General features: G+C 43.5%; 1 protein-coding gene across 1 annotated transcript in view; it reads right to left on the reverse strand.

Moving 5' to 3' along the window:
* Positions 1–23,061, reverse strand: part of LAMC1 (laminin subunit gamma 1) — a 66,997-nt gene that overhangs the window by 21,146 nt on the left and 22,790 nt on the right. The window contains exons 2-3 of the mRNA XM_085068725.1: positions 2,924–3,228; positions 816–946 (exon numbers count right to left, since the gene is read on the reverse strand). Of these exons, the coding sequence (XP_084924851.1) occupies positions 816–946; positions 2,924–3,228 (436 nt within the window). The remainder of the gene's footprint in view (positions 1–815; positions 947–2,923; positions 3,229–23,061) is intronic.

The following is a 23,061-nucleotide window of genomic DNA, read 5'->3' on the forward strand; positions in this document are numbered from 1 at the left end:
GCTGAGTAGAAGCAAAGATTTAGCTGGGTTTAGATTAGAAAATTTTCCATAGCTTCTCTCTCGTGAGAGCCCAGAACATGGTATGTTCACTGGGTGTGGGCTATGGTAGTATCAGTAGGAAATTAAATAGCACAAAGGTGTTAAATAGCAGAAATAGAATCCCAGGGACCTCCAGACTGGTGGTGCAGCCAATACAAAACCCCATGTAGCCAAACCCCAGTCTCAGGACTGCTGTCTGCAAACAGTCCAAAACCCTGCGTTGGTCTCATCTCTGATAATTAAAACATTTTATCATCAACTACTTAAGGTTTAAACATTCTGCAATACTTTGGCAAAAGGAACTGACACCCATAACTATGTTGTACCATGTTCCAGACCTGCAAAGGAAATAACTTGCTAAATACATGCGAACTAGAGACACTGAGATTTTCTACTTACTGTTGTTCTAGAGTACAGATACAGGCAGAGAACAATTTAAAAACACATTAAAAACCACACAAACCACAGGGCAGAAAAATTTTTCTTCCTTTTTTTATTTTAGTTACTCTTTTTACTATTTACCCGCCCAAGTCACTTAATATTTCATCTAATCAAGGGGGGAAAAAATTTCTGTCAGCCCTGGAATTATAGCCATAAAAGGTTACACACAATATTTGCAAATTACATAAAATTCATTCTAACCACATTTTTTATTTAGGACAGTCAATAAAGACCAGAGCCTAATGGTATCATGTGAATGCAATCAAAACTTTCAAAGCAGTCTACTAAAACTAACAAAAAGCTTTAGTAAGCACAGGGTTTTACTGTCTACTCACCTACCACCCACAGCAAAATCAGAAATTGCATAGTAGTAAGACTTGAGAACTTTTGGGTCATTGAAAACTTCATCTCCAAATGTGTTCAGACGGTTGAGGGTCACTCTAATATCTGTAGCTGTCACCCATTCCTAGAGCAGACAAAAATCCCATCAGATGAAACACCAAAGATGCCCCTTGAGAAAGTACAAGTCATTAGCAGTCCTATCAATGAAGTCATTCACCAATCAGCCTGTTCCTTCCTCATCGTTTTCTCCTCTGCACCTCAGGAGCGAACAGCCTCCTGCCCAAGAGGCCTTCTGCCACATCCTCTTGGTTCAAATGGGTTTTCCTGACCCAGCTCCTCTCTGGAGATCCTTTCCAATGTCGCTTCACATCCTGACCACTCTCAGCTGGGAAGAACTGAGTGCTCTTTCCAGCAAAAAGTGCAGGGTGGGCAATTATGCCAGCCTGCTAATTGTACGTATCTGCCTGGCTGCAGTTTTCCTGCAAAGCTATGCAGCACCAATGGAGAAAGCGTTAGAGTACATCTGTCTGCAGACATATTGCACCACACTAAAAAACACAGACAGACAAATGAGTGAGGCCAGTGGAGACTGCGGAAGACAGACAGACAGAGCTGACTTGAAACACAAGAGTTTTTAATAATATTTACACAGCGTCTTCAACACATTGCCCTGACCTCCTGCAGCAGCAGCCAGCAAACACAGCTTGTTGCCAAATTTCATGTCACCTTCTGCCAGCCACTGGCATTGGAACCTCCTTGGTTATATTATGCCTTTTACAATGCTATTTTCCTTCAAACACCATAAAAAAGAACACAAGAAAACATCCCTGTATGTAAAACTGTGCTGCACTGGTGTCACTGCTTAACCAGTAACATAGTGTTTATTTACTGAATTAAAAACACTGACAAACACATAGAAATGCCAACCACAAAGTACACGTTTACTTCAGTTCTGAAAAGCTACACAAGGGGTTGGTGCATATTTTAGGAAACTGGCGGTCAGATCTCTATTCCTTACATAGAGAATTTTATCAGAAAATTACACACATTGGTAACTTGAAATCTCCTTGTTCACCTTAACGATAAGACACAGTTTTCTGCAAGGCTTGGCTACGTCAATGAGGGGGCCAAACCAGTTCTTTTCCATTTCAGAAGTTCTTCTCTCTTTCCCATTAATTGGTATTTTTCATTTCACTTCCATTTCACAGAAGCACCCCCACCAGATTCTGGTCTCCTGCCTGGGACTCAGAGATGGGTGAGCCCTGCGTCTGCTGGGTGCTCATCTCAGTCTGCTTCTGCTACTCTAAGAGCAAAGGGTAGTGATGGCAACTACAACTCTGAAAGGAAGACAACCAGCCCCAGGGAGGCAAACCCCACAGCTTTAGCTCCTTGTCGCAATACAAACTGGAGAAGTCATCAAGCAAAACACAGAAAGAGGCAACTAAATCAGATCAACTGGTGCTCCTAGTATGCTCCTGACCACTGCCCAACCACTGCTATGAATGCAAAAAAACATTCAAAAATGTTCAACAACAAAAAAGCTCCACCAAAACACCCTTGTCAAGCCACTTGTAAGAGAAAAATACTGAAGATAAAATCAAACTCCTCTGCTTCAACACACATGTAAGAGAACAGGGGAGGGATTCCTGTAGTACTTTATGTATTTATAAGAATTTTACACTTCTTACATTTTTCTGCTTGAAATACACATGCAGATGCCTCAAATACCAATTGGACTGAGACGTTACCTTCCTCAGTCCTTGTATCTGAAACAACAACAAAATGCCCACAGCTGCTTTCGAAGCAGGCAGAGATTTGCATTCATCCTCTGAACACTTCCATGATGCCTAATGACAAATCACCCTTAATGCCACCAGTTTTGCTTTTTTGTGCCACAAAATTACTATCAATAGACTCAAGAGTTCAACTCTTCCTTCAAAAGCATCTCTGTGGATTGTCAATCCCATTGTAGCTGTGCAAGAGCCTTTCAGGATGAGTAAGGGCTGTAGGGCAGCCCAATTTTCACAAAGCCACCATCCACAGTGACTCAACAGGAAGGCTCATCTCAGAGCACCTGACTGATGTAGTCCTGCTCACATACCTGCAGCACAGGACTGTTGTCAAAGTTGTAGGCACTGGGACGCCCCTCCAGCGTGGAGAAGGCCACATTGCCTCCGGTGAGAGGGGAGATGTCGCTGAACTCATCGGTGCAGAGCGCCTGCTGCTCGTCCTCCCCAGTGCGGATGAAGCCACGGTTGACTTTGTGGTAGGTGCTCTCACAGGAGCCACTGTAGTACTGGTAGGGAACCCAGGGGCCATCCTCGCGCGTGCGCTTGTAGATGGCAAAGCTCTCAGGCCGGCTGGTGTGGAACTTCAGGCGCACGTATGTGATGTCAAAGGCTTTTCCTGCAGGGGAGCAGAGACACACATGAGAAAGACTCAAACTGAAAGAATGGAAAGAGCTGCACTGCAATTCTCTCTCTGCAGAAACATCTCCCAGCACCATCCAGAAGGATGAGTGTGTCCAGCAACACCAGAAGTATCTCTTCCAGTCCAGTACTGTATCTCCAAGCAAAGACAAGGTGAAGGAACCGAAAGCAGAAGTTGAGGGCAGGCTAAGTAGATAAATAAAGAGACCTACAAGTTTCTGTGCAACTAAACACATCTCAGAAGCTGCAATTCTCTTCTGCAGACATCCCTAACAGATGACAGACTATATCAGACCCAAAAGTAGTTCATGTGTATTTAAAGCCAGGCCCAAGTTAATCATGACATTTGATGATATTTCTCCCAAATATATGTGTGGGGGAAACAGTATTAACCAGAGAGGTATAAGTCACACTGTAGAGCCTGGTTTGTACCTCTGCTTCCTCCCTAAATAGACAATACCTCAAACTCTTTCTACAGCACACAAAGCTTTTCCTCCAGCACTGAACTACCAAGTACAGCTCTCTTTTACTCATTCCCTGAGAAAAACAAAACAAGGTTTAAGTTTCCTGCACCATATGAATAAAATCACCAAGGCACTTTTCAGATCAGAGTGCAATAATTTACAAGCTATCCATGCTCTCCATCTCCTAGAAGGATGAAAGAAAATCCACCTCCTTGCCCTCTGTTCACCTCCTAACTGGTCTGTGGCAATCAGCACACCATCCTCCCTCATGACTCTTCTCCAGTGACTTGAGCATCTGCTCCTATGCACACAAACCAACTGCCCAGGGGAGTCACACCCCTGAGAGAACCCATTAGGAGCAAAGGGCCACAATACTCTTCAGCCACCTTCACCTCACATCCACACTGGCCAAGGGACTGGCCAAGGATTCCCAGGAGGAGGCATACAGCTGTGTGCCAGCTGTTCATGCTCCACTTCAGCAAGCAGACTGTGTACAATCAGGACGCCCTGGGGCACCTAGGGAGCTTGCTAAAACAACATGGGGTTTGTTTGAAATAAAACCTTGGGTGTTTAGTCCTTGCCATGCTCTTTTATGCTCTCACCACTTCCAAGAAAAACAGTGCTCTAAGCAGAACTTGCAGCCATCAGCTGATTGAGAAACAGGTTTTTTCAGCCTGTGGAATTCACATGGATTTAACCTCAACTTGTAAAATGAATTAAATGTATCATGTTAAATTTTAATGTGAGGCTTTGCACTTGAAGTGTTCACCTCCTTCACATGTGAGAGAGCAGACCACAGCACCAGGCACCAACAGAGCACCCTCAAAGCACACACGCACAACCTGACGGCCATGAATCAGGTCAGGAACCATGGTTCTGCCCTGCAAGCCTCCCACTGGCTGGGGCCAGCCTGCATTAGGCATGTCACACCCAGAGCCTGGCTAGCACAAGGGAGGAACCAAAACAGCAGTAGAAGCACAGCAAAGGGTCCAGAAATCAACATACCAGAAAAAAATTAAGTAAAAATCAAGACATACAGCACCTGAAAAACTTAGACTACGTGTCCCAAGAACAGAAAAAGATCAATCTGCTGTTTAAACCACCCACCAAATTGTTTTGTCTGTGTGTGACATGCAGGACAGCTACGTCATTGTACAGATACAAGCCCCAACGATACTTCTCACAAAATACCCTTTCCTATTTATATCATGTGTGTAGTTATGCATGACCTAAGCACAAGACTGGAATACAGACATTCACATTCATGGCTCTTGCTCAGTACCAGCTCACTGTTGGTTTGGGGGTTGATTATTTAATAAGATCTTACACACAGAAGATAAGTGAGAAGCAAGCAAACCGTTATTGCCAAACTGCTTCCTTCCAAAGGATCAACACTCAGCACTACCTCAGCTTAGTAATTCCCTCCCCTTGCTGCCCAGCACATGAGATGAATCCTTTTTCCATGTATTTGGGAGTGTTTTTCTCATGAATCATAATGAAGGGAAGAAACAGGTAACCCACGTACCAGTCAGGCCCTCCCAACTTTCCTGTTTGTCTTGCTACATAGGCTCTTCCCAAAGAGAGCTCCTCACTGAAGGCAAAATATGCTTGAGGTGAACAACGTGCACACACAGGAACTTGAAGGAGGGCACAAGACAATAGGCTGAACATGCACAAACATCTTTTTCATGTCCACGGTAAACAAACCCAGGAGATACTTTCATCATTTCCAGGTAAAGGAAAGGGGTCCCAGAAGCAAATACCTCCTCCTTCTTCTGCAGGAATATCCCAGCATGTGTTGACCTACAACTGGGCAGCCAGTTGGAACCCCGAACTTCAACAACATCTTGGATGGAGAGCAACCAAAACACAGAACTACTGTCATGGTTTTATCACTATTAAAAGTTTCATCAGCTTAATGAGAAAGTTTTCCTTGAGCTAACATGATAAGATAAAGAAAAATCTAAGGCTGAAAGTCAGCTCTGGTGGGATTTCTTTGGGCAACTTTAATGCCAAGAGAAAATATGAAAACATCAGGCAAGAGCAGCCATTCCCTGAGTCAAGAGGGGATAAAAAATAAGCCAGAGACAACAGAATGGCAGACACTTCATTAAACTGTGTCAGCTGAATTGTCAGGCATACCCTGCTCTTTTGAATTGGGGTGGTTAGTTTTCTTCTACTAATACTGCATTCCTCTAGTGTGAAGTAAAACCCCTCTCTCTTTAGGCTTCATCAAGATGGATTTGGGGAGGAAATGCTTCAAAAGAATCCCGGGAATGAAGAAGGGGCTGAGCATGTGCTTTCACACACACACACACACAACTTCACAACTTTCTGCTCTGGATGAAAGGCCAGGTCACAGGCTGCTTGCCCCGGAAAAGAACTGGTTTTTTTCCCCTCTCCACTATAACTCGATTATGATCCATTTCCCAACAAGGTCTCCCACAGTTCCTTATGAAAGCTCCAGTTCAGGTAAAGGCACAGCACATGCCAGCTGCACTCTGGGCAACACAGAAATGTTTTCCATGGAAACCCCTTCTGCTAAATGGCAAGGACCCTCCCTTTTTCACCTCCATTTTTACATGGCAGGCCAAGGAAAATGCATTCAAACCCCTCCCAGCTGAGCAACCCAGGTGAAAAAAGACATTTATGGCAGCTAGCAGTGTAACTTCGAGCAGTCCAGTTAATGGCAGTAAAGAGAGGAATGGAGTTAATGCACAGAGAGTGGCTGGTAAATACTGCTGGAACAATGGAGTTTACCCAAGACCAGCTGACACAGAGTGGAAATGTGTTTCCCCACTGTTCATACTGAACATAAATGATATGCTTAGCAGCCTGGCAGTTCTTTGAGGTTGCAGATCCTTTTTCTAGCAAAGATAAGCAGCCCAGGTTGCTTTCACATCATGCAGGGCTGAATAAACGTATGCAGCTATTATGCTGAGAAAAGGTGACAGCAATAACCAGGTCAAAGGCAGTTTAAACATTACATTTAGAAGACAAAAAGACATTGTTCTTCTGTTCCTAGAAGCTGGTACTTGTCGCTGTTGAGCCGCTAACAGAGTAAGAAACCCCGGGTTCAAAAGGTAGCATCCATAAGGAGATTTTATTATTTAATTCCATCTTATATAGACTTTTCAAAGGTCACCCGGATTGGTCAGTTCGAAGCCTCCCCCTAGGCCTGATTGGCCAGGCCTGAACTGTCCATATCCGAGAAACTGTTTTTAATAACATCCAAATTTTATCTTTGTTTATAAAACACAGGAAGAAAAGAGAAAAAGTTCCCATGAGAAAGGTCTGTGCTAGCCACAGGTACTGACTTGGATCTCAGTTTGGCTTAGAACTGTCTGATAGTGTCAAGTGTCAGGTAGTATTTCCCCATGTGCATTGAGAAGTGGCAGATCTGTTTTGCAGGAAGAATTCCAGATGTTGGAATTAGTGACCATGAGCTCAGCGCTTCACGAGTGCAACCTGATGTGTTTAGAGCATCCAGAGCTCAAAATCATGAGCCACACATTTTAAAACTGCATCTTTTCTGAGGCATGGAGCTGTTCACCAGCAAGTGACAAGATAACCAGCCCTCTCTGACAATTCAGGATGATGCAGAAAACCTTTAATACCTTTCTGTATTGTAAGCAAGCACACATGCAAGCCTTCAGGCCAATATTGCAATTACAGATTCAATGGAGCGAGCAAGTCCTGGGTGGCTGGAGAGGCAGCAGAAGTGGTGTTGAAGACGTTCAGCATTGTTTGATTCAGGGGATGCTGCCCCAAACAACCTGCTCACATTGCTGGGCTTGGCCAGCTGTCATCAGCAATTACAGCCCTCCCTCAGCTGGGTCATTGCCAAATTCAGTATCCGAAGGTCCACCAGGAAATGTGCCATGCTAAAACCCATCAAGAGACTGGAAAAAAATGTAAGCAAATGCCATTTAAATCTTTAGGAACTCCTCCCTTTTCCCCCAAGTTAGGAATTTGTTCTACACACAAAAGGCCTCCTTGTATTCAGGCCCCTCAGAACGGATGGATAATTTACATCAGGAAAACTGTCCCACCAGCTGGCATGATGACTACAAGTGCTGAATTGTGAGCAGATGCCTGGGTGAGATAAGCCCAGAGGACACTCTGCCTCCTTCATTATCAGTCCACTCGAATCCCTTGCAAATGGGAAGAATTGATGCTACCCCTCCTGAGTACAGCCACAGAGTTTTGCAGGCCGGGGAAAAAAATAATCCATCTGAGAAGGTTGCACTGGGCAAAGAACCAAACCTTTGCAGATCTGTTTTCCACAAAATCCATTGGGCAATTAATGAAATGGTTAAACTTTAGTGTTTCTTTTTTGGTTGACTCCTGTTTCAAGGCAGCTTTTCTCACACAGGTACTTGCTGACAACCTATGTCTTAATAAAGGTTAGAAGAATTGAAAACAAACCTAGTAACACGTAGAGGCTACTTAGTACTTCTTGAATGGATTTCATTCCCATTTGGGAGTGACAGGGCAGAGAGCAATCAATTACAACTGGTACTTCACTTTGCTCCCTTTTTCTGACCTGTTTCCCCATCATTCCCAGGAAGGCATGCCAGCTTTCCCAGTCACTAGACTGAAACATGCTCCATGCCATTCACCCTTATTCCTGCCTCAACTCTGCCCTTCTTAAACCATCAGCTCTCCCAAAACCCAGCACAATGCTGGACCAGCCATGAGCCAAACAGACTGGCTCCAATGCTTCCAGACACACAGATCCCAGAAACTCACACGAGCAATGTGTTACTTGCAGGGGGTAAAAACCTGGATGTCAGCAGACAGAAGCCAGCAAGTTCACAAGATCTCGTTCAAAACCAATTGCTGCATCTTGAGCCAACTGACTGCTCCAAGCTCCCAGCTACTGCAGCCTTTTTCAGCTAGAAACCCCGCCAGAGCCTTCCCTCCTGGATCATAGGGACAGCAAATGAAAGGGCATATTTAAGGAGAATGAGTTATCCCATCTAATGGAATGGCATAGGATTTTTCAGCATGCAGATGGACAACAAGAGCAAGACAGATTTTGTAAAGAGTGGAGGAGAGTGAGAAACACCCTGAGACACTTGTTCCTTTAGAATAAAGTACTTTCATTAAACAACAGCCCAACACCTGCAAGACACACAAGCGCTAAGTTATGTCGCTTGCATCACATGTGCATGAAAAAGCCAAACTTATTACCAAAACCAAGAAATTTCTGTAGGTCTCAAGCAAATGTCCTTTACAACTACACCCTAGCTTTTCTGAGAAAATTTATGGAGGAGGAGGAAGATGAGAGCACTGGTATTACACAAGCAAATGGAATATCCATCATCTGAAGAAAGAAAATTAAGGATTTCCACTTTCTGAGGAATTCCACTGGGGAAATGACTCCAAGCAGAAGCACAGATGACAGTTCTCAAGTGCCAACTTGTGGCCTTTACAGAAACAGAAACTAGTAATAATAAATCTTAGATTTATTTTCTTGTCCTCACCTGAAGAGACCCAAGATTTATGTCCATTTAACATGAACAAGAAGGGCCTGAAGAATTTTAACAGTCTTCTCCTAAACCATGCCCCACCAAACCAAAGATTCTGGCATGTGGAGCTCCACCACAGATGGGTGCTGGGGTCTTAAAAAAGCCTGACAGAGACACAAACACAGATTGCTTTTTCTGGGAGCCTTTTCTAAGACAGGGACAGAGGAAGGAAATATGTTTGGGACACCGGGGGAATACACACAGCCTGGAGCATGCTGGAACGAAGGCAAACTCCCACCACCCCATTAGATCATGCATTCTTCCAGTGCTCCTGAACAAAGGCATCATTGACTCCCGCGCGTGGGAGGCTCTGGACAGCAAAAGGCTGCCCAGCAATTTATTGCATGATAATCCAACATTGATAAGTCATCAAGGCTGCTTGTTTTAGTCATGTTTCCAAAGCAGGGAGGCTTATTTCCCCCCCCGCTCTGGGCTGAAGGCAGTCTTGCAAAAAATACATTTTTTCATTTGATCACTTTTAAGTCAGTGTAAGAGTCAGCAAATCTTATCCATTAATTCAGTACAGCTTGCTGCCTTATTTGTACAGCTTTGATGCAAAGATGTTAAGCCCATTTCCCAAAACAGCCAGCTGTGTTTATTCCCTGGGGACTGCAAAGATCCCATGTCCAACACAAAAGTCCTATCTGCACAGGAAGACACAAAGTCCTTTTTCAGCACAAACGATAAAAACTCATTTTAAAAAGGCACTTTATGCTTGGCAAGCACAGCGGATCACAGATGATCAAGGATGCCATAGGCCATTTTGGGGAGGCCTCCATCTCATTCACATATCTGGACTGCGAAGCTACCTCCTGCCACCAGTTTCAGCAGCAAGATAAGCCGGATCGGGGTTCCTGTGGGTTGGGATCCTTGGAAAGTTCATTTGCTTGTATCAAAGGTTCAGAAACTCCTCCATGAGCCATACGTAATAGGTATGTATGAAAACAGGTCACTCCCACAACTGAAGGAACACAGGAAAATGGGAGCTTATTCCCACAAAATAGAAGTTTTACCCACAAAGCAAAGAAGAAATGAAAAAAAGTTGATCAGAAAAGTTTATGTATGCAGAAAAGACAAAAAAGTTGTCTTTTGCCTTTTATTCTTGGCAGAAGAATGCACAGTAGTTACCATCCTTTCACTACTGTTCAATGACAATACCAACAGCACATGCACTAATAACCCTTGAAAACTGACAATTCCCACCCATTCCAAGTCACTGCAGGACCTTGGTGTCCAAGCAAGATTACAGTTTCCCAAGAGTTTTTCTCGTGTTGGAGATACAACTATCAGCCAGTAAAATCTGAAGCAAGCAACCACCACCACCACCACCACCACCACCACAGCCCCCTGAAGATCAGAGCTGGTGGCAGCAGCAGGCCAGAGAAGATTCACCAACAAGCTTTCAGTCACATTGGACACTTTCCATCCTCGATCCTTTGCAACACGGAAAAGCATCTCTCATGAATGTTTCTTGTGTAAGACTGCATTTCCACAGAAATCACAAAACAGCAACATACCTTACCCACTTTCAAGTCATCCTCATAAATATTCAACTTGAAAAGCATTTTGGATAATTTCCCCTCAGAAATTTTAGTTTGACAATAGGAGGTGTTAGAGGGAGTATTCCTGATGTTCAGCTCTCACGGTACCTTTTCAGAGGTGAAGATGTGAGGATGGAAGAATGACTGAGAAGAAAGAGACTAAAAACTACTTTCAAACTCCAAAAGTTTAAACAGCTTAAGAAAACTAAGCTTCTTTAAATATTGTATTTGGCCAATTGGCAAAAACATGATTTCTTGTAAAAAGAAAATAAGTTTATTGGACTGTAATGCAGTACACCTTGCATGAAATGTCATATCAGATAATCAGGTGAGAATTGGGAAAGTGGTTCATTAAAGGACAACTAGATTTTACTGACTAGTAAGGGGGAAAAAAAAATCAAATAAAAAGCATTTAGTGAATGTTGTTAGTGCAGAAATGTCAGCAGGTTTTCCTGAGGCCTGTTTTCCTTCTGCATGCCCTCCCAGGAGCCTCACTCTCCTGCTCTTTTAACCAGCCCACCTAAAGCCAAAGCATGTGTGCTGCTTCAGTTCCAGAAGTTCAACAAACCCAAATGACTGGAGTCAAAGATGTCCTAGCCAAAGGCAGCATGAAAATTATTTTGAATGGTGCCCATATGTGCAGGCGAGATACCCTCTGCTCCAGAGCCAGCACCCCTGGAGGTGGGCACATCAGCTCCCACTGGAGTGCTGCTGCTCCACCAGTTCAATGGCTCTACCACTTATGATAATGAGCCACTAATTTCTGTTAAGTAACATTTTGAAGCCTTTTCCCCTGTTGAAGGGCAGCACTTTCCCCAGTCACCCCTGATCCACACATAGTCACCAACAACTCTACCAGCTGGCTTTGCTCCTATCTGAATTACATACCAAAAATACACAGATCACATTGTTGAGCTTAATTAAGAGCAAATTAACTGCTATGTCTATATACAATGACATGTGCTCTAAGTGCTATAAGCAGCAGCAAGTTCAGCAGCTCTGGGAGCAATACAACCCTCCAGACTGACACACACACACACACACTGCTGACTATACAGCCATGGAGAGGCAAGAAATGTTTCTTGCACAGAACACTAAATTCTCTGGAATTTTCATGTTTTACTCTCCCTCCAACCCTTCCAACTCCCACTCATCAGCCCCAGATTTTTTTCAGACACAGGCCATAATTAACAGCACTGTTATTTGGGAATAATACTGTTGCTGCAAGCATCCATCACCTGGCCTGATGCAGACTCAACAGCCTTCTTTTCTCAAGTATTTAAGTTTTGCCCTCTTCCATAAACATTTAAGAAAACTAACTTTGAGCACGTTTGAATTGTGCTGGTGAACGCTGCACAGTTTGCACATCTCCTGCGTCCTTATCTTCCCCTCCTCCCAAGAGACTCCAGCAATGGATTTTTAAGCAGCAATTGACCTGCCTTCGTACTAACTTTTAATGCTTTTTCAGTCAATTACAGGCTAATGCACAAAGTACCATTATTTATGAAACATAAATTGCAGCAATATCTATACGGTCCATTTTCAACCACCCACACACACAACAGTTTTACTTTCTCAGCCTATTAAGCTGGGGAAGAAATTGGGATAAACAGACTTGACAAAACTATTGCTGGAGCAAAGCCATTTCCAAAACAAAGCTTGCCACTGAGTTGTTTCAAATACGTTTTGGAAACTCAGAAGCAAACCTCTTCCAAATTTTTACTGAAGGAGAGAAGGAATTGTACTCCAGGTCCCAACTCACAAGTAATAGCCAGTGTGTGCCTTCAACTCTGCCTCTGGAGAATAACCTGCACACACTACTAGCGCTCACGGAAGTCGCAAAGATCTGTTAAACACGCAGATGTGTGAGTTCATGTTCACCCACACATCCCATCTGGGACACATGAAGGACAAAGTACTACGAACTGCAGTGACTATTTCTAGGAAAAGAGTTTAGCCAAAAACCACACGTATTCAAGAAAGTAGTATGGCTTAGCGTGAAGGGACAGAAGCAATTCTGTAAGATTATTTTGGAACATCATGAACAAAGAAATTAAAATTTGATGCTTCCTGACGACTCTTCAATGGTAATGCTAAGTCCAGGTTTCTTGATACTTCTAGCTGCAAAACCTGCAGCTCTTGATTTAATTGCTGGATTAGAACACAGCCAGATCTGCTTCATATCAGGCTCCAAAACACAACGTATCCACACCAAACCTCAGTTTAGAGAGCTAGCTGTAGATCAAAACTCCTTCTACAGGCTAAATGCTGCCCATCTAGGAACAGAGAAAACTGTGAAAAAGAAAAAGAATGGGTACATGCACAGTCTTTCCTTACCGTTTTGTATGAGAGAGATTTCTGAACTGAGACATTACTTTGCTGCTCCTTTGTAAGGGAAGAATTGAGAAAAAAGTATCAACAGAGTTGCTGAAGTGGGACCAAACACCACCTGGGATACTGCTGAGACAGTACAACATCAAATGAAAAAGTGCTTTCCTACAACAGCCCCAGCAAACACAAAAAAATTAAACAATAATGCATTTAAAAGACCTTCCACAGGAACTTGTAATTTGCTGAGCTTGTGTGATGATGTCAAAACTTGGGCCATACAGTGTGGTACGAAGCTAAATGTTAGCACCTGGTTCCCAGTGGCAGGAATGCAACAGAACCCTGGGAATTCCAGGTGTGCAATTAATTCACCTTATTAGCAGCAGAGCAGTGAGGTAGCTGTGCTGTGAAGAACAGGCTGAGCAGCCTGGTGGAAGCTATGCAAAGAAATGCATTTCATTCCCAGATGGTTCAGAGCCTCCCAACAAGCGCCAAGAAGCATTGTACACACAAGAAGACAAACCTCCCCTCCCTGAGCCCTGTGTTGAGAGGCACACGCCACAGCTTGTTAGATCACACCACACCCTCCCCAGTCCCGCACATCTTCTTCAAGCAGAACATCTTGGGGTTTCCTTAGGTAACAGCATTATCCAAAAGAGGGCGATTGCACAGAAAATTAGTTTAACCATCTGCACTCAATGCCAAGTGATGAGATTCCCTTCAGGCCCACTACACTACTGTGAAGCCTAAAGGAACTCTACCAGAGAGAAGGTATTTTTCTCAGGAGAGAAACTTAAAAATTCATTTTCTGATTAGTACTGCAAAGGCAGTGACATTCATTTTAAAAATGCTGAATCCCTAGGTAATGAGAAAGCTTTTTTTTTTTTTTTAAAGTTAGATGACAACTCTCGTAACTCAGTTTGTAATGTAAAATAACATGCATTAAAACTTCAAGTAATTTGTTACCCATCAGTAAAAGCCCACAAAGTAGGGGTCAAGAGAATTCTTTTTCTCTCTCCTTTCAGGGTCCTTAGTTTGCATGCTGACACTTTTGATAGCGTTTTTTAGGGAAAGTGGAAGAAACAGCCACTTAGGCCCATCTGTAAAGCCTCTGCCTTTGTGAAATCTCAAACAATACTGTGCTCTCAAGGCTTTGGTTTCACTGAATCCTTAAATTTAGTGACAAGTCAAACCCAAACTAACCTACCTGTGGTCCTTCAAGCTACAGACATCCCAAGAAAGCTAAAGAGCATCACACTCTTCAATCTACCTCTGCAGTTCAGAGCTTGGCTTCTCTGAAAGCTCAGACTACCAAGGCTCCACAGTATTCCATGTCTCCGTTCCTCTATACCTGCCTAGACAGGTACCTCACTCAGGAGTCACGGCAAGCTACCACCACACAACCCCAAACATTAATCTTCACAGTAACACTTCAAAAAAAATTTGTACAACAGTGCAATAGAAATGGAGCAAAATCCAAAAGATACCAAATGGTACAAATTATAGAGGTTTGCTTCCTTCATGGCCTGATCAGAAAATTAAAGTTTACCACTTCCCAGTTAACTTCTTTTGATATCAACTGATATCAAATGAATACCAGTCCTCATCCTTAAAGCAATTAATAGGGCAAAACTGTGCACTTTCAAAAAAACCCAAAACCTAATTTTAAACCCTCAACAGCAGCATACATCAGCCATGGTAAACAGCTGTCTTCTTTTGGCACAATGCATTTCATATTGGGTCTCTAGTTCAATGACATAAAATTTAGAGACAAAACAGGAGACGCATCAGTTGCAAGAGGCTCTGAAAGGAGAAAATTAGTCAAACCCAGGGTCTGTGCATGTAAAGGCAATGTTGCAAATGCAGTGGAGCAATGGGGGAAGGACCTTGGTTCATCACAAACACACGTAACATTGACACTGCCTTCTACCCTCAAACTTCTCCTTATTGAACTTCATACTAAATTAAAAGTGAAAAGCCTTGCTCTACAGTGTTTTCAGTTTGAAAAGAGGAGTTGCTAGAGATTAAAAGCTTTTGAAGGAGTCCATCCTAAATTCAAGGCAGCAGATGGACACAAGACAAACAGAAGAAATACCAGTAACTGCTGTAGTGTGCTTATGCTGCTCTAGAGACTTCTCCCTAGCAGAAACCGGTACCATCCCATGCTGTAATCTTATTGGTTTACCCCTTTCTTCTCCCTGGCTCCGCGCCTCTGGCTTCCCCTAGTTGGTTCTTCTGAGTAACCACCTGTGTTCCCTCTCCTGATAACCATCTGCGAAAACCTCCCTCGGGGTTCACCATTTTGGCTTTCCAGCACCCCGAATCCTCCCCTGCCTATCCGCCCCTCTCCACCCTCCTCTGACCCTCAACTGTGGACCCTAATAAATCCCTGGAAACTTCAGATGGTGATCCTGCATTTCTTCCATCGCTTCACCTTCACGGAGTCTCGCGTCCCCCGCAGCTCCACTGCCTGCTACAGCCACGTGTCTGCCTGGCGCGTTCTGGCCACGGGCGGCCCCCTCCACATTGCGGCGTGGGGTGGCCGTTTGTGAATCGTGATACCGCGCTGCCGCAAATGACTGCCAAGATCCAAGTGGGCAAAGTGAGACATTTGCAGCCAATCACCCAAAATAATATTCAATTCCTGGTATTGCTAAAAGAGGAGAGGTGGGTGAGAAGGAGCCCTGGGAGCAGAGGAATTAATGACATATGGCTTCCTATGTGCCAGCTTCTTGGTTGAGTTTTAGGAGGGAAGTCTTGCATCTTCTCAACTCCACAACAAGAATATCTTCAGAGTCACATCTGACTGCAGAAGCCAAAAGCTGTGAGAGATGAAGATGCATGTTTGGCTGACTTTCTCCCTAACACTAAAACGAACTGTCACTATTGCAGAGAGCTTCTTCCCTCTACCCATTCAATCAGAAGAGCAAAGGGTTCAGAAACTATGTAAGACACGACAGGGCGCAGAGCAAATTCTTAGGTGAGTGTTACTTCCATTGGGCAATGCATTCCAGCAAGAGGAACACTGCCTACTGTTTGCAAAGAGTCAGCTAATAGCCATGCCTGCATGAGTCACTGCAAAAGCTCCATAAGCCTCTCAGGGCATCGTCAGGAAAAAAGCTTCAACATAAAACGTTATGCAGCTTCAGCATAAAACATTATGCAGCGAGAATGGCCTCGCTCTGGATGAGTAAATGGACAGTGATAACTGTCTTGGATGTCTCACTCCTCCGGAGACTTGGAGAGCAGTTTTAGTAAAAGGATTCATTACCAGTTTCCAAAAAAGAACGTTTCAAGTACTTCAAATGCAAGGACAAGTTGCACGCATGCTCAGATTTCCTTCCACCAAGGTCTGATGACCCTATATTTGTTGTAGATTATTTGTATTACTATTTTTAAAAAATACTATTTTACCTTAAAAATAATTTTTATTAAATATTTTATTTTCTTTTACAAGTCAGGAAAATTAATTTTTAAGTTCATTCAACATTTCCACTACCAGCACATCATACCACCCAATACTTGCTGAATTTTCTTAACACGCAAAAAAAGGCTAAAGTACAGTCTAGTTCAATTTCAGGTCTCCCTATACAAGCCAATGCAAAGAGAAAAGCACTGCTATTAAAAAAAAAAAAAAGCTATGGGCCCATGATTAGGTACACTAGATTTCATGCAGATGACAAGAAGGCCTTAAATCAATACCAGCAATAATCTAATCACTTCCAGATCTCATTAGGGTACTTTTACAAGAAGTTATTCAAACTTTTATCTCAATTACTTTTTGCCAAGCTAAGGATAGCATAGCACAAAAAAGTTAGTTTTCAGTCCATTAACACACAGCAATTTACATTTATTTTAACAAGTATATAAAGAAACCCAGATCTGCGCTGCTGATTTCTGAAGGATGGTTATGATGGTGGAGATGAAGGACAGTCTGGACAAGAAGTTGACACGGTTGACAACTTAGCAGGGAACATTTTCCTGGAATAGCTGATTTTGCTGAAGATAAGGGAACAACTTCCCCTATACTTTGCAGTGCAATATCACTCTGGTAAAATACTGCTAGACTAAGCAGAGCTTACTATGGATAACACATGGGAAGAGACCTTCAGGGAGTTTTAGGATGCATTCATGCTTAGCTGCCTACCTCTCACATCAGCTACAAGAGTGGAATTTCCTTCCTCCTCTCAGTCTTCTTTTACTTATACCCCCAAATACTGAAGGTAAGTAAATATGAGCAGGGAGAAAAAAATAATTAAAAAAACCCACAAAATAATCAAGTTGGAGAGAGTGCAGCTAAAAATGTCTACACAAAGCATTTTTCATCTGTGTCAAGGTCACTGATAAAGAAATAAGTAACTAAGCTGATCAAACACTGCTTCATTTCCTCAGGTATTACTGAGCTGGTCACCTAACCAGGTCTGGTTACTCTCTATGCTAATTTATGTTGCAGAAAGACAAGCCAATTGTACAGATCAGCTTTTTTAAGGACATTCCAATCTCCCAGGAACATTAAGTACACAAATTATTCACTGTTTCATTAACCAAGTGACTAGACAGTAATAGCTTGCAAATTGAAACTACATTGCCCAACATAAGCATATCCTCCCCCAAACTTGCTGGTTGAAGAGTAATCTGTGTTCCCTCAGCTGAGTCTCCCGCAGCTCCTGGGAAAACACAGCCAGGCTTTTCCCAGCCTTTTCATGGACATACCATAAGCTTTGGAAATAGGATGAACGTCAATGGGTGAATCTGTGAGCATGAAGATGCAGAGGAAAAATCATTGTGCTGTTTGCCTGCAGTCACATACTACAGTACAATTCAGAAAATAATTGGGTTTTTGTAATCACCTCTTCTCAAGAAGAGCTTCCTTCCCTCCAAAAAATACCGAGCTTTCAAGGTACCTGTGACACAGACACTTTTACAACTGAAAAAGGTGGATTTGCCAAGCAAAGTTTTCCTAAATATTTCTATCTGTATAGCAAATGAACACAGTGCTGTGCCAGGTCTATTTGCACAGGATAGCCTCCACATAGTGTTTAAATGAGCATTAAACTAAAAAAAAAAAAAAAAAAAAACCTAAAAAAAAAAGTTATCAGTAAGTCCTGGTTGTGAGAACCCTGAGCTTGCTCTCCAGGCCTGGGTGGATGCTGAGTTGCCAGCACAGACAAAACTCACAGCTCCCCCTTTCCCCACACTGCTATTAAATCCTTTTAAGAGCAACTAATTCACCCTGTTCCCACTTCTGAGTCTAACAATTAAGTGCTCCAACAGCTCCCCAGATAATCTCTCAAGCCTAATACCCACCACTAGCCACGGACCTTAAAAGTGTACTCAAACAAAACATCATTCATGGCTTCCTTCAAACCTATGTAAAAGGAAATTATAAAACAGCAAAAGTTTGGTAAGGAACTTGCAGGCAAAGAGCTGGTTTAGTCTTTGGTCTGCTCACACAAATCGCCACCACTCCTCAAGATAGTCACTATTCCCCCAAAGGGAAAGTATTGAAAAAATTAAGAAGAAATTAATACAGTTCAGGTTTGCAGTGTGTTTCAAAGGCAGAAGCTTAATGTCCTGCATCCAGCTGAGCGTGCAAGCCCAGGAAGGGCTGTGGTGCATGACGAGGGCTGCCAAATCCACTCAGACACACCGCATCTGCTCGCTTTTGATCGCTCACAGTCTGGACAGCCCAATCCAGCACAAACTGTACTAATATTTTTGGTTTTCCTCCTGTTTACCCCTTAAATTTGCAGCTGCAGCGGAAAGTCTCTCCTCCTCCTCACAGAAGCCCCACCGGGCCATGAGTTGCAGAACAGCACGTAGAGTAAATCCAGCATCTCTACTCCCATGCGTCAGCTCCAAATCCACAGCTCACCCCACCCCACTGAAAACAAGATCCAAAGCTTCCCACTCAAGGGTCCAAAACCCATTCTGACACCAGGACCACATTTCACGGGGCAGCTGCCAAGTGCCATGAGCAAGAGATAAATCACTTGTGCTTTAAATTTGGGGATTAAATGAAAGAGGTGTCACCATAAAGGACATGCCCCATCCCTCCCTGCACATGAGAAGCACACGCTTCTTCCCTTTTCCTCTAGCTTCAGCTTGCAGGCCCTTTACCAATCACGCAGAGAGCTGAAGCCAATTCAGGGTACAGATCAGGGACAGGAAAACAGCCAGTGCTATAGCCAGAGTGTGTTCCAGGCTTGCACATTCCCCACAAGCAGTGGCAGGACAGCCAAGGGAGATTTTTGCGCTTGCCCTCACGGCCAACTCCTTTGAGGAGATGTGTTTGTAGGCGGTAGTGGGGTTGACCTTTTTACCCCCAAAAAACATTAATAGAAGACTTTGTATTCATTCAAGCACTTGTCTCGGATTGATGTTATGATAATCCTTTATCCCCTATCGTTGGCTTATATGCTCAAGAAAAATATGTGGTCGTGTCGCTTTAACTATATTCATGCTGCAGACAGAAACGCGGGTTGTTTTGAAAGCTTTTTCCCCAAGCCTCGCTTCGGGGGAGGATTCTTGGCTCGGCAGAAACTGCGCGCTGGACGGCGGTTGGAGTGAGCTCTGTTCCGGTTCTTTTTTTTTTTTCTTTTTCTTCTCATTTTTTTTTCCTCGTTTGGACCCCTTTTCTTCAGTCTGCTTTGTCACCCGGAGACCCAGGAGGGCCAGAGGACAGCAGAGCTCTCAGGGAGCTCCACCCGGCCCCGGGGGGGGGAAGAGGAGAGGGGCTGCGTCTGAGGAAAAAGACTTTATCAGGTTGAATAACTCCTTTTCACCTTGGTTTTCCCCTTCCCCTGTGCCTTGCAGGGCACTCTGCGTGGTTTTGTTAAATAAATAGGTTTTTCTTCACTTCCATCTAAGAGGTTCTGTTGGGGGTGGGGGAGGGGGTGTCGGGGCCCTTCGCTCTCGGAGGAGAGAGAGTTTTATCATTAACCCGGGACACACTTAATGTTTAACATTTATTAGGGCATTATCCAGCATATCAGAGTGTTGTGCTGCTGGCTTAACAGTTGGAGCCCTTCAGTGTTTTAAGATGTTTTGCTCCTTTCAGTGAGTTACCATCCACTCCATCTCAATTTTGGAGGAAGGTAGGAAGGAGTTTTGAGACTATACAGGCACATAGTCTCTCAAAAGAATCAGTCCAAGGAGCTTTAACTGATATTCCACAAGAAGTCAGCAGAGTTTAAATGATCTACTGCAGTGGTCCATGGGAAATAAGGTGTTCTGCACCAGATACTCTGCCAAATGCTACCAGAGCCCAGTAACCTCAGCAGTGAGACTCCAGTGATATACAACCTCATTCTGGTATTCCCAAAAACATCCTATACTGGTGGTTGCCACTTCCACACCAACGTTTTCATTTTGGGTCTTCCCATCTCTCTAATTTTTCTCCCTTATTCTTCAATTTCTTTAAGTTGAATCCATGCTGTCACCTCCCTCACCTCCCCAATAACCTTCTTAAACTCAGTCACTGAATCCAACCAGCAGAGTGCTCTTGAGAGAGTTACAGATTTCACACAAATCTTGTGGAGCAGTCACTGTGGCATTGGTGTTTTGAGCCACTGGACATTCCCATTCTCACTTGGAAATTACTAACATTAGAGCTGAGATACCATTAATCCTACTTGCCCTTGGAGCTACACCAAATAATGCATGGCTAAGTGTTTATCTCAAGTTAATTCAGATCTCGTCAACAGAAGTGAACAACTCCAGTGTTTCCTTTCCAGCATGCCATACAAAACATGTCCATGGGGTATTTTTATCTGCTGAGGTACTACTGAACAATCTGATCCTGGCTGCAGCCTTTTTTGTTCCTCAGAAACCACATAACTAACTTCATTAGCAGTAACTTCAGTAGCTATATTATCTGAAAATATTACCTCTTCATTTTCTAAAGAGATAAAAAACCACAGATGCCAACAGAGGTTCTTGAGAAACCTATTTCTAACCTCTAATGAAAAAGTGACTGCACTAGTTTTTCCCTCGTCACCGCAAGCAGAGCCTAGACTGTAAAAGCTTTCCAAGTCTACCCCATGCTCCAGCAAGTGCTCTCATAACTTTTTTTAATCCCAGAACACACCTTAAACAACTTCTTATTTTTTCAGTTTCACTGAAAAGGGGCAAGTTGAGTTTAGAAGCATCACTGCAATGATCTGCCCTATACCATAGTCCCAGCCCAACTTGGCCATGAACCTCTTCCCTCTCTCTCCTAGAAAACCTGTTGATCACCAAAATACCTCCCTCGCTGCAGATAAGGATTAGGAAGGGACTGGGCTTTCCTTTCTTTCATTTTGAAAATCCTTAAGACCACTGGAACAACAACTTTGAGGTGATGCTTCTGCTCTCCCAGTACAGATAACTGCACCCAAACCCTATTAAATTCATTAGAACAGTGAGTACCCTCCCTTGGTGACACTGGCATCTGGCAGAATACACCACCTGAGGCTCAGCAACAAAGAGCAGAAAACGGCTTTTGCATCACTTGCTCTACATACACCAAGTCTAGCCTCCAACTAGATGGTCACTAAAGTGACCCAGCATCTGCCCAGTAGGGCTCCTCCCAACACCCGTAGTGCTGAGTGGCACAAACCCATTCAACTAATGACATCCACTCTTCATGAGCTCAACATCACCAGCTATAATCAAAATATCAGCAAAAACAAGGATTGTGACCTGGAAAGGGAGACTAGCACATGGTGATCCATCCCAAGAACGCTAAGAAGGCAGATGAAACCATGACCAAGGTTCATTCCCACTCCATCACAACAGACCATTTTTGTCCCAAGCTTCAAAAGGGATGGGCTTTAAGCCTCCCAGCCCGGCTGAAACAGCTGGGGTGACCCTGCCCTGGGTAGCAAGGGCTGCCATACCAGATCAGCTCAGGGGCTGCTTTAGAGCAATGGACTTGAGTAAAGACCAGAAGTGCATGCCTGAGCTCCTTTTCCCACCCCTCCTCCTCTGCCCAGAGATTAGGAGCAAGATTTTGTAAAACACTGCTCCTAGACATGCAAACCAGAGCAGTTCAAGCAGATGTTTATATGTATTTACACATTCTGTTCAGAGAAGTCTCTGGAATTAATAAGGTAAGTAATTTCATATGACTGTGGGGGTGGGGGCAGAGGAGGAAACACTGCAAATCCAGAAATGAGCACCATCTGATCCTCTGGGCTACTCAACCCTCCATTCCAGCTTGGGTGAGTTCTTTCAACTAGGCTCCCGCGATGTGGAGAGGTGCCTTCTGCATCACATTCTCCTCCACACACAAAGTACAGGCTTGTTTGGGCAACAGTTATGCACACCTCCTACTTTTCTTGAGGTATTACTTCTACGATAGTTTCTGCTTTGCAAAACAGTAGAAAAACCCAAATTCAGAGATCAGCTTGGTACTGACAGTAGTAGAAACCAGCCCAGAAAGATGTGATGTGGAGAGGGCTTCTAAACTGTCTGAAGGGGAAATCTCATTCCAGTTTTTTTCTACTCTTTTTACTTTCAAACATTTTAAAACTTCAAAGCTCTGAAGAAAGACTCAGAATTAAGGCTTTTTAGGCTACTCAGGACAGCTCACGGCCTCTCCAAGCTCCAGTAGCAGGATGCAACAGTGGCTCCTTTACACTCACCTATAAGGAGGGTCAACCCCATCTACTCTTTCTTAAAATTCAGTTGTGCAACACTCACCTTGCATGGTAGTCTCTGCCACATCAGGAGCAATCTCTTGTTCCAGGGCCCAAACACCACTGTTGTCTTTCAGATGTTGGTTTTAATAACTCTTTAAGGAGCACAGGACAATTCCCACCTTTCACCTACTGCTTCAGTTACTGCAACCAAGGTTAAGAGAACACTTCTTAATGTGGCTTTGTAAACTCATCAATTTGGTGTTTGCTCCTTGAAAGAAGGCACAAAGCTCTGCAGAAAATATAAATTGACAAGTAGGGAA

This window comes from Lichenostomus cassidix, chromosome 8 (assembly GCF_008360975.1).
Source record: "Lichenostomus cassidix isolate B80296 chromosome 8, HeHo_3.0, whole genome shotgun sequence".
NCBI classification, from domain to species: domain Eukaryota; kingdom Metazoa; phylum Chordata; class Aves; order Passeriformes; family Meliphagidae; genus Lichenostomus; species Lichenostomus cassidix.